The following is a 12,329-nucleotide window of genomic DNA, read 5'->3' as shown; positions in this document are numbered from 1 at the left end:
GCCAGGAAGATGGAACAGCAGTGTGGGTTCTAACCGCCATAGCTCTAATAACGAAGGTCCAAACCTGTGAAGAAGGCCATGATCACCCCTGCCTTGTGACACAAAGTTGAGGTTTATAGAACTCCCACTGGTTTAACTCTTTTACTTCACCCAAACAATGTAATCTGAAAGCAGCCATCTGAGATAAAGGAAGAATTGTTGCACTCCACACCAAAACTACTGATACCCACAAGCTATTTTAGACAGAGCTCTTCTTCTAAGACTCATTAATAAGATGAAAATTCCAACAGATTAAAAGCCGAACTGGGACATTTTATTCAAGGAAATTAGAGGCCCATTTCTCAAGCCACCATCATTAAAGGAATTCCATCTTTTGTAGCTCAGTAGGTCTTAAAATAGGATTTGGTAAACGTGTGTGGATGGAGGTGTGTGCTTGCCTGGATGCAGGCAAATGGATCAGGTGAGCCTCTCTGGTCAAGATTCAAGCTGGGATTCAAGATTTTATGCTGAAACTACTTGTATACATCAACAGCCCCTACTTGGGGATAGTATGGTTACTTTAAATGGATCTATATATAAGATTGAGTAGTATCTCCAAATCCAGTTATCTTAGCAATAACTATTACACAAATCCCAACAAGAAAAGGTGTGTAAATTAACCTTGCTGGTTGAATTTGAACCCACTCACATACCCTAGCTTTATCATTTGCTAGTCAATATCCAGAACTGAGTCCCAAAACTACAAGAGAAATGCAGAAGAGTATCTGGCTTTGCCTTAGTGTAGGTAATTACATCATCAAGGGAGCGTGATGGCTTATTTCCTTCCTGCACATTTCTAGAGACTTGAGAAACTTTTGAGGTGCTAAGCACCTAAGAAATCAGATTCTTCTGCATCATTTTGTTTGTGGGTGGCAGTGATTAAAACTAATGGTCTACAAACCATAGCTCGCAGGCCAAATCCTAGTCCAGCACCGTCTTTTGAAGGCCTGTGAACCAAGAATGCTTCCACATTTTTTAAAAGTAGAGGAAAGAATCAAAGAAGAATATGTCATGACAAATGAAATTTAAATGACACTCAAATTTCCATGTATATAAATAAAATTTTATTGGCATGCAGCCACACCCATTGGTTTACATTATTGTCTGTGGCTGCTCTCATACTACAGACTTGCAACAGAGACCACATGTCCTGCAAGGCTGAAAATATTTACTACCTGGTCCTTTACAGCAAAAGTTTGCTGGTCTCTCTGATCTAGACAACTACAATAGTAGTATCAATTGCGATGGTAATATCAATATCCACTACAATAGTGTTATCAATTTTCAAATATTTGTCCCCATCTTCAAGCTTTACTTCCTTCATTTATAATTCTAAAAGGAACTCATCTGAAAATGTTAAGCTAAAAGAAACAAGGTGTGGGCGCCTGGGTGGCTCAGTGGGTTAAGCCGCTGCCTTCGGCTCAGGTCATGATCTCAGAGTCCTGGGATCGAGTCCCGCATCGGGCTCTCTGCTGAGCAGAGAGCCTGCTTCCCTCTCTCTCTCTCTGCCTGCCTCTCCATCTACTTGTGATTTCTCTCTGTCAAACAAATAAATAAATAATCTTTAAAAAAAATAAATAAAAATAAAAGAAACAAGGTGTCTTCTCTAAAAGAAAGGTGTCTTTCTAAAAGAAACAAGGGTGTCATCTCTAGCCAGTCAATGTGAGGGTGAAATCCATTTAACATTCAATGAATACATCAGATGCTGGGTTGTTTTTTTGTTTTGGTTCTGTTTTTGTTTTTTTGCTGTTTGGTTTTTTTTATTTTTATTTGGGGGTTCTTTTTTTGTTGTTGTTTTAAAGTCTACTCACCATGGCACATCTTCTTTAGGGCAACCTGAATTTAGGACTTCTTCCTATAAATCTGAGCTAACATCCATAGTTATGATAAGAGATGTGAGGGTATTTTCTCTCAAGAGGAAGACCTACTCTACATATCATCTGTGTAAAAAAGATAAATGTGAGCAATATACTGACTTTAAACTTGCCAGTGAAGTCATCTTCCCACTCCAACTTCCAGGAAATTTACTTTCAAGAAGAAGAGAGAAATGATCTGCACATAAACCTTTCATTAGGAATCACCAAGAGCCACATGAAGTAGTTCTACTAATAGATGTCAAAAGACAGTTGACCCAATCTGTCCTGAAGAATCAGTCAATCATGACCCATCACCTGGGAACCTAGAGACTCCAGTTCATGAGTGACTGGAGCCAAGCAATTCCTCCACATCACCCTTTAAACCATCTTTTCTCCTTGGGGAGAAAATAATCACAAAACTCTACACAAAAATACTATGAAACATTTTTAATCCTGGAAAGGACTTGATTTACTAGTAACCAAAAAGGGGAAAAGTCAACAGGAATAAAATTCATTCTTTTAAATCAAGTGGACACATATCCAATTGCTCAACATTGTTAAATAGCATGATGTAATTTATCCATAGAAGACATTGTCTCATCCAGTGGAGAAGCGATTTAAATATATTTTGACAGAGTGCTAGGAGATATTATAGACGACAGTAGGTTTAATGTAGTATTTAAGGCTTCAAAACCTGTGCCTTTTAGAAAAATAACCTAGAACTTCTCCTACCATTTATGAGGGGGGGAAAAAAAACAACAAATGTCTATTAAAAGTCACAGAAACATGATTAATTTGTTTATGCCTTCAACATTCCACTAAGCTCCACAAAGGCAAGACATAAAATTACAGTGAATTTTATAGCCAAGATTGGTCTGAATATTCTCCTCATGATATTATTTCTTTCATACTTCCTCAGTGCTTGGAATAAAATGACAGATCACTGGGATCCAAAGGGGGAAAGGCAGCTCCTTTCCAAAGATGGGACTGAGCTGGCAAAATCTATTTTATATATCTAAAATTAGAAATAAAATAAATTCTTCAATACAAACTACATTTTCAGAGAGTTCATTAAAATTTAAGGCATTTTTTGACATGTCAGAGATTTTAGTCCAGTGACAGGAGAAGAAAGAAGCTACCTGGGAGCAAATCCCAATTATCTCTATGGCTTGGTACATACACATGGAACACAGCCGAAGATGAAGAGAGGTGACAAGTGACTATGTGGAACCTCCTAGCTCTGTCCAGCCTGGACACCTTTGCCAGGGCTCCTCTGAAAAGAAGCATCTCCCATGTATTGTCATTCTTCAGTTTAAATTTTGATGAAGATGGGAAAGGCTCATCTGCACAGTTACCAGGATAAATGTGAGCAATGCCAACATAATTTCTTGTAATAATTTCTTATTAAAAAGCAAGATTTAAGAAACTGAGTGTGAAAAAGGTTGATGCTAAGTGACGCCCTCCCTGAATTTCACGACAAACAACAAAATCATGGCAATCTCACCTATACTGATGAATCCCACAGCAAAGATGTATACAAAAACGAACACTCATCCAATGATAATAGGATGATGGTTCAGGGTTTCACCCACCAGTCGAGTAACTGCAATTATTTATTTTCTCCCACTTTCCACCAAAATAAAGACATCACCTGCCAAATCAAAAGTTACAAGTCATATGTCCTTGAAAGGCTTGGGGCAAATCTTACACAAACCCTGCCCCTATGGCCTGCCTCTCAGGCAATCACCAGTCTTTTTAAAAAAATTCTAGATTAAGATCTACAAAGATTACTGTTTATTGAAAACAAACCAGAGCACCTTAGATCATCAGTGGTCAGTAAACTCCCCTCTTTCCCAGTTCTAAAACAAGAGAGGTTACACACAATTAGTTAGAGCCAACTTCATTCAAACTTCTTTCAACAGATAATATTCAAGTCGTGCTAATTCTTGTAACCCATCCATCAGAGGAAGTATCACAATTACCTGGATCACTTTTGAGTAAGAACAACACGTATTTCCTAATTACTTATGGTACAACCACATTCTTATTATGAATACAATTAAATGCAGTTTCCCAAAATTGAGTTCCATCCTTATTTACTCAAAAAGAAAAACTTCTATGGAAGTCATAATCCTCAATGTCTTAGCAGAAAAATAACCATGTAACTTTGATGCTTGATATAGGGCCAGTGTCCCACTGCCATTTTCTGTGAACCATGAAATTATCCCAATACCTCTGCACAGTTATGTATATTTATACACAGGCCATCCCACTTTCTTCTTCATGGTTTTGCATGTCATCTGATAAACAAGACTTCTCACTCATTTGAAATTGTACTTCCAGCATTACATAAATGGTCTTAAACCATTTGATTTCCATAATACCATCAGCTTGTTTGTTTTAATGGAAAGTCAGGCTTCTCTTTGCCTTTTTTTTTTTTTTTTTTTTAATATTCCTTCAAGTCTTTCAGTCAAGCCCTTCTTACCAGTTCCAACAAGGATGAAATTCCAAAGGCAAATGTAAGTTTAGATAACCCAAACACATGTTTACATGTTTATTCTTCCTGAAAGGTTACTGCTTACTTAGGCTTCTGAAATCAAGAAAGACCCTATGGAAAAATGAAAAATTTATTGTCTTTCTTTGTTCACCATTTTTTAATAGAAAAGATGTTTTAAGGTCTGTCAGGAAAATAAATAATGGGAAAAAAACTATACCTTAAAATTTTTCAAATCTTCCCCCAAACTATAAACAAAGAAAAGACATAAATAGAATCACAATGCATATGCTCATATCTGCCCTCCAAAGCACACTTTTATGTAGAAGTTATAAAGAATAAAAGTTACCCATTAATTATATGGCATGCATCAGCAGTGCGCTGGTGGGCTTAACCTCGGTTTTCAGTTATGTCTATTTACAGATTAATCTCTTCCTGAGTTGAGTTTCATCTTCCATTGAGACCCAAGCCATTTGCTTTTGTATTTTTGGCAAAATACTTGACCATGTGATAAGGCAATCAAACGGTTCAACCTCCTTCCCTTTTCAGCGGCATGGCCCTCTGTGAGATCACCAACGTGCTGGATATGAAGACAGGATCTAAGCTACAGTCCTGTAGAACTAGAGATCAGGTTTCTGTGTTCATTAGTCTGAAGGCTACAGCACTGTCTTTTCATATATTTGGGGATCTTGAGGATTTCAGTTGAACAGATTCGAAATGATCTTCTTTTTCCTATGAAGAAAAAAACATTGAAGCAAAATCAACTCATTCAAATTCCACTAAGATTTTAGGATCTTATGAGTCCAGAAGGAAAGTTCTGGAAATCATTTTAATCTACAGACCTGCCAGTTGTGATTAGGATTTTACATTTAAAGGAGAGTGGTAGATAAAAAACAGATAGCATCCCTACCCTGAAGGATGCTTTTGATGGCCAGGAAATAAGACAGACAATCCAAAAATAGAGGCAAACACATGATTGCAATAGATAACCAAAAAATACAGCTTCACAAAAAAAATATTTTAGTGAAGAAACCACCGAGACCAGACCCTTCCTAAGGGGATATCTGACCTGGGTGCTGAAACAGATGACCTTGCCATATGAATTTTGGACACGAGAACTGACAGAAGCTATATATTCACAAGATGCATAGAATACGTAGTAAGAAGGACAGCAGAAATAAATAAGGAGAACAGCAGTAAGACACAAGATCCTTTGGGTTTGTTGACATGTTTTAGGAAAATCTGTTGGGTATATACCGTCTAAAGATTAAAAACAAGTCATCTTAGATAATAAATCAAAAATTTATCTCAGCTATATCATTGCTGACTTTTGTTGCATATTACATTCAAAGCGCAGCCTATTAAAATCAGTACTTCTTTAATGGGGAAAAGAGAATTAAGAGAAGAGATTTCTCTCAATGTTGCACTGTGAAAGTCAGGAAAAACTTTCTGGAGTCTGCTAGAATGGAGTGGGGGACCATGCTTTCAAATAAAATAACAATGAAGAGAACTAGGAGTATTTTAAAATAAAGGAAATAGGAGAGGGGCCAATCCTAGGTGCAAACCGATGTGTGTCTGAAGTAGAGAAGTGAAATGAGAAAATAAAAGTGAGTAAAGCCTGAGTATCTGTCAGAAAAAAATAAGGCAACTTTTATGCTTTCTCTAATTTGAGTGGAGAAATCCAAGTCTGAAGTCCAAGACTTCAGTCAAGTTTTCAGGCTACAGGGAAAGGAGTATGTGAAAAACGTCACACGAACACTACCATCTCACTTTCCCTTGCCTGCACTAAGATGATGTGCCTGCGGGAGGGCAGACCGCACCTCTCCTCAGTGCTCTCACTCTCTCACTCAAGAAGTTTGCCTGGAGTCTCATGTTGACCAGATGGCATTTCATTGAAATAACCATTGATAATTCCAGTGTTTATTATGCCCCAAGGCACTGCAGGATCAGGACTAAACTTGAGGACACAAACTGTCTGTCCTCAAGGAGCTTACAGTGTATTGTGGAAAAGAGCATTAGGGTACCAGGAATAAACTAGAAAGGAAATCTGAGATTTTTATGACCTTTCCTTGAGAAGATTTAATTCAATATGTTCCAGAGGGGAGAAGGGAAAGAGGCCTGTTATTGACCCTAAAGCTGTGATTTGAAAAAACACTGAAAACACTTTATAAAATCATGTTATTAGCATCCTAGGGCTTTAGATGTTGTGTCCTCTTTGTTCACATGGGATTTTTGCTCCTCTTATTGAGAAGGTAGGATATATATGTACTCACACATTTGTGTGTGTGTGTGTGTGTGTGTGTCTGTGTCTGTGTGTGTACTTAACACCACTAACTGAGACTTATAGATGACAAGAACTGTAGCTTATTCATTTTTAAAATTCCCAAAACATGGCTCCAGGCCTAGTACATGGTAGGCTGTTACTGCTTATGCAAATGTACTGAAATGCCACATTTCAGAAGGGAGAACACCGGATTGAAACTCAGGAGATGGGTTTTTAATTTCTACCTAACCTTCTCTTAGACAAAGAAGGGAACCTCTCTAGATATCAGTTTACTCAAGTATGACATAAAAATGCCATACAAATGATTTTTCTGAGTTCTAAATTCAAGAATTTATTTAAAAACCAACTTCCCCCAGAAGCTTCTCCTTCTCCTAAGGTCATAGCCTTATTGCACTCCCTTCTCTGTACTCCAAGGGACCCTGTATAATGTTCTCATCACACTGGATAATGGTATGTGTCTGTGAATGATGTTCATGTGTTGTGTACTAATAAACCAGATAGTTTCTGACATAAGAAACAGCATCTAATTTGACAAAGCACCAAGCCCAGGCAGGATGTCTATCGGATAGTATCCCATGAGTGATGATGGAAACAAAAACAAACAAACAACAACAACAACAAAAATGCCTGAAGACACATTTTTGTAGTCACTGAGAAAAGCCAAGAAAAGTAAACCCGTAAAAAAAATCCGACACAGCCAGTGTATTGGGAGGAAAATACCAAATAAGGTTTGACTTTAGGACAGGAATAAACATATATATATAAGATAAGCCAGATCTTAAATGATATAACAGTTAAGACACTTTACAACCATTTTCACTCCACAGAGCCAGGCACAACACATTTTTTAAATGGGAGATACAGTAAGACTTGTCTAATGATATTAATAGCAGATTTATTCATAGCTACATATTGGAAATAGCCCAAGTATTCATCAAGAGGAAAGCGTTAAAAAATTTTGGCAAATCCACACAACAGAATACTAATCCTGAATAAAAAGGAATCTACCACCGATTAACACAGGGTAGATACATCTCAAAAATGTTTTGTGAGTGAAAGAAAATTTACACAAAATACTATATACTGTGTAATTAAAGTTATATGAAGTTCTAAAACAGATAAAACAAATCTACGGTTTAAAAAAATCACTACAGTAGTTTCCTTTAGGGGGTGAGGATGAGGATCAATTTCATGCAAAAAGACATGAGTCCACTTTCAGGGATGAGGTTAATATTCTATTTTTTGATAGGATTTGGGGTGACACAAGAATATGCACTTCCCAAGGGCTCATCAGATTGCATACTTGTTATGTGGGCATTTCACTCTATGTGAACATTGTCCCTTAGAAAAAAACTGAAAATATTGAATTCTCTCATCAATTATACGTATCCTGCAGTGTTTAGTTGTGAAATGTATTGAATCCCGCAGTTTATTTTGAAATGCATCAACAAAGATTTATTGGTAAATGAATAGAGAGATAGAGATTTAGAAAGATAGGTAATAAATCAAATACAGTAAAATTTAGGTGGTGGGTATGTGGCTGTACCGTTGCACAGTTCTTTCAGTTTTTCCATAGCATTTTAAATTTTCATTGAAATGATTTTTTAAATTATTATGGCAATTAAAATTGCTCTTCAAAACAAAAAGAGGTGCACTCAACCTTCTCAGGGAGAAAGACTTTATCCTCCACCATGCTTCCTGTGACTATTTTCAGGAATCTTTTCAAGCTTTCAATTTTATGGTTATAAAATAACAATGAAGGAGGTACTGCAAGAGGAGGAAATACTTTATAGTTTATTAATACTTGTAATTCCTGGGGACCCTGGGTGGCTCAGCTGGTTAAGCATCTGCCTTCAGCTCAGGTCATGATCCCAGGGTTCTGGGTTTGAGTCCCACATCAGGCTCCTTGCTTGGTGGGAAGCCTGCTTCTCCTTCTCCCCCTCCCTCTGCCTCTCCCCTTCCCCTGCTTTTGTTCTCTCTAGCTCTCTGTCAAATAAATAAAAATCACTTTTCCTCAAAATCTTTCCTGGGGCCTGAATGCTTCCTTCATTACAAAACAATGCCCTCTCAAAGAGGGAATCACAAAATCAAATCAGGCAAGAGAAGTCTAAGTATACTGACGATGGGAGATCATTCTCCATGGGTCTCTCATGTTTCTGCAAGTGTTCTGAGGAAGACATTAATTGCCCTTCATGGTACACAATCTTCTCAAAGCTGTTTATATTACAAAAAGCCTTGGAAGAACACAAGAAAAGTTTGCTTGCAGCCCTGATATTGTCTCCCCCTGCAGAGCCAATGGCAGATATGCTTCCTGACTGTTAGAAAAGATTCAGATTCCCCAACCTAAGTGCTCATTTCTGCAACATAACACACTGTGTATCACTTGGGCCACCTCACTCGGTGGGAGATAGGGCCTGAGGAAACAAAATAAGCATTCATTTTGGCCACTGCTACTGCTGTGAATAATAGACTTGTTTTATTTCTGACCCAGGAGACTCCTTTCTTCAAAATGTCCATAAAAGTATGCAGGCTAATTTGTTGGCTAACAAATATAGTGCAATTTCATAACCACTGTAATTCCTCGCTGTTTTGCTGATGAGGATGGAAAATTGACGGGTGTCTTTTTAGTAGAATAAGTATGACAGCCTCACACATTGTTTAGCAAGATTTGAGCAGAGTCCATGAGACTTAGCAACGAACATGGTGACCAAACTGTATGATCAACAAGGCAGTTAAAGTTCTCCATTTCACTGCCTGGAAGTGGAAAGGAACCGGGGAGGTGGTTGTAGGCTGAATTCTGGGAAGTGGTTCCAAGAGTTCATGGTTCGGCTGCCTAAACGGTAGCCTGGATGCTGTTAATTCTTCTCTGGGGACTTCCTCACCAATCAGGCCATCAATTGGGTGTGCTCCTTGGTAACAAGTAGTACTAAAATACAACCTGATGGGAAAAGGTTTCACCTCCTTTCACAAGAGGTTACAGAGACATGCGCCAAAAATGACCCTTAAAGAAAAAACAGAAACCACTTATGGCCAGAAACTAGGTGAACTGTTATATTTTGGCAGATTCTCTTTGGAGATGATGTGGCAGGAGTCAATGATTATTAAGAATGGCAAGAGTGGGCCAACCTTGCGCTAAACACCCCTTGTGCTCTATCATGCCAACTTTAGATGTGTTCAAAGATGACAGTAAAAGGTCTCAGAGATTTTGTAGTGGGTCCCCATGGCAATAACAGAGCTTTGGCCCTCTTTAGCAGATTTCCCTGAAAATCAGTAGAAAACCTCCACAGGAAGTCTAGGGAGGGGCTGATGAGCATTGGGGCTCTTAGTACCCCAGATTGGGTTACTATGTGGAAGATCACTGGAGAATGAAAAACTGACCCAAAGGAATCTTAATAAGTTAATATGATCAGCCCCACCCTAAAGCTTCCCCTATCCTTTATTTTAAAACAAGGCAATAATTTAGATTTATGAAAATGGAACAAGAAATAAGGTAGATTCCCTTATTTTAAAAAAGGCTCCAATATGTAAGTCAAGCCTAAATCAATAAAAGACAAAACACTTCCAGTGTCAGTCTGAAATCAATCCAGCTGGGACTAGGACAAGAAGGAGTCCTAACACTGAAATAGATGATACCAGGAATGATAACCTTGCCATGCAACATGGGGTTTTAGGTGGACCAAAACACTGGAAGTTTGCTTGAGCAGCACTGCTTAAAAACAAAAGCAAATGCTTTTGCTTGCTATTGTCACAGAAACTCTTTCTCTCTGCACCCTTAACCTCTTCCTCCTCATCTCTCTTGACCTTGGCTGCTTTATGGAGAAAGATGATTAGTTTTTCTGACACCAAGAGGGACTGAAGGCCAGGCACAACCATCTACATCAGTTATGTAGCCTTGAGGAGGGGAAGGATTCAAACATTTATGACCATCCTACCAGAACCTGTGACAGGAAAGGAACATGTGAATTCCATTAATGGGGGTTAAGAAGGTTCTCATCGGGGAAGCTAAGATAATGGGACCTTGTGTGATGAGTTCTGCAGGACTATCCAAGAAGCCGCTGTTGTTGCTTCTACATTCAGAAATCTAGAAGGAATTGATGGTACATGCATACACATCCTCGTATCCTAAGTACCAGCGGTGATTCCCCTGGTCAAGAGCAGTCCCATGGAAAGGAGAGATAGCAGAGCATTGCAAGGGCTCCTAATTCCTCTGCCATTTGCAACAAATGTCTGTGTCAGGATTACACACAAGTGTCTCTACTTGCCGGTGCCGAAATGTGTCATGACATAAATGATACAATGTCAGTGTCAAGTCAAAAGTCTCAGTCTCAACAGCATTGCCTCTATTGTCAAACTTCTGCCAACAAAGGTGGCTGATAACACACCCCCCCACCACCAAAATTCAGGAAACTGCTATGTAAGTAAAGTTTCTTGAGACGAGGTGACCAGATTTGTAATGCTAACTCTATCGGGTAGTCATGCAGGAACAGTCCAGCACTTGTTTAGACTGCATGGCCTCACTTGAACAGGCTACCTGTCTTCAGTAAGCTGAATCATGCTCTCCACCTTTGTGGCCTCCCAGCCATAATGACCAATTTGGGACAGAATTCTCAGTGATTGCTGGTTCTGACAATTAAACACTTCAGCAATGGAAAGGAGCCTGCCCCAGAGGCATCTTTGGGGATTTTAGATTCATTACCTTGATATGGCTACCGGGTATAGCCCTTCTGAAAAGCAGCTATAGCTTATAGCTGAGTTCTTGTCAAAACTGAAAGCCATTCCTGTGCACATCTTGTGAGTCTATAGCCCGATGGTCACATTGACGGTGGGTCAGCAAGGTGGCAAAGACCTAATAAGTCTCACTTATAAAATATAAGTGGTATATTCAAGAATATGGCTGGTCCTGCCCAGAAGCATCTCAATCTCATGTGAAAAAAATGGCAGCAGACCCCTTTGGGGCAACTTTGTCTCTTACTCTACCTCCAAAAATGAACCCACTGGCTCTAGTCCTTGGTTTATCTAAGTTCTACATTATGTCTATGTTATGGTATGTCTATGTTCTATGTTCTGTCTGATTCACTGATGGTTTGCAAAAGTGGAAACCCAGTGGGTGTCCACCAGCAGCTGTAGCTGTCCTATCTCAGCACCAAGTACAAATAACTGAAAACCTACAAAATTGTTTGGTCTAGTGGGCTAAACCCACAGCCATTCTCATAGCTGTGGCCAGTACTTATCTTGATAAATCTTATTAGATCACCACGAACTCTTGAGCTATCACCAAGCATCAATACACTATTTGGTCTGCCACTTGGAAAACTATAGACTTAACACATCAAATTTACTCCTCTCTGTGACCAAATTCCAGAAACAAATCTCAGCTGATCAAATCATCTGGGTCACTCATGTAGATACTTGCATTAAGGACTCGTGATCTGAAAAGATCAAAGAGAATTACACACACAATAGAGATTGCATAGGACAGACTGCCAAAATGCTGCATGGACCCATCATTCTGCCCACTATAGCAATGAATCTGTTTTGAGCAGCACTGCTTAAAAACAAAAGCAAATGCTTTTGCTTGCTATTGTCACAGAAACTCTTTCTCTCTGCACCCTTAACCTCTTCCTCCTCATCTCTCTTGACCTTGGCTGCTTTATGG

At 38.8% G+C, this 12,329-nt stretch overlaps 1 protein-coding gene across 1 annotated transcript in view; it reads right to left on the bottom strand.

Moving 5' to 3' along the window:
- Window positions 1-3,666: 3,666 nt before the first annotated feature.
- The window catches only part of ELAPOR2 (endosome-lysosome associated apoptosis and autophagy regulator family member 2), a 169,545-nt gene continuing 160,882 nt past the window's right edge, over window positions 3,667-12,329 (bottom strand). Inside the window, exon 22 of the mRNA XM_059396939.1 lies at window positions 3,667-5,121. Coding sequence (XP_059252922.1) covers window positions 5,062-5,121 — 60 coding nt within the window. The 3' untranslated portion in view covers window positions 3,667-5,061. The remainder of the gene's footprint in view (window positions 5,122-12,329) is intronic.

Source organism: Mustela nigripes, chromosome 4 (genome assembly GCF_022355385.1).
Source record: "Mustela nigripes isolate SB6536 chromosome 4, MUSNIG.SB6536, whole genome shotgun sequence".
Taxonomy (NCBI): Eukaryota; Metazoa; Chordata; class Mammalia; order Carnivora; family Mustelidae; genus Mustela; species Mustela nigripes.
This window is presented reverse-complemented; position numbering and strand designations above follow the sequence as displayed.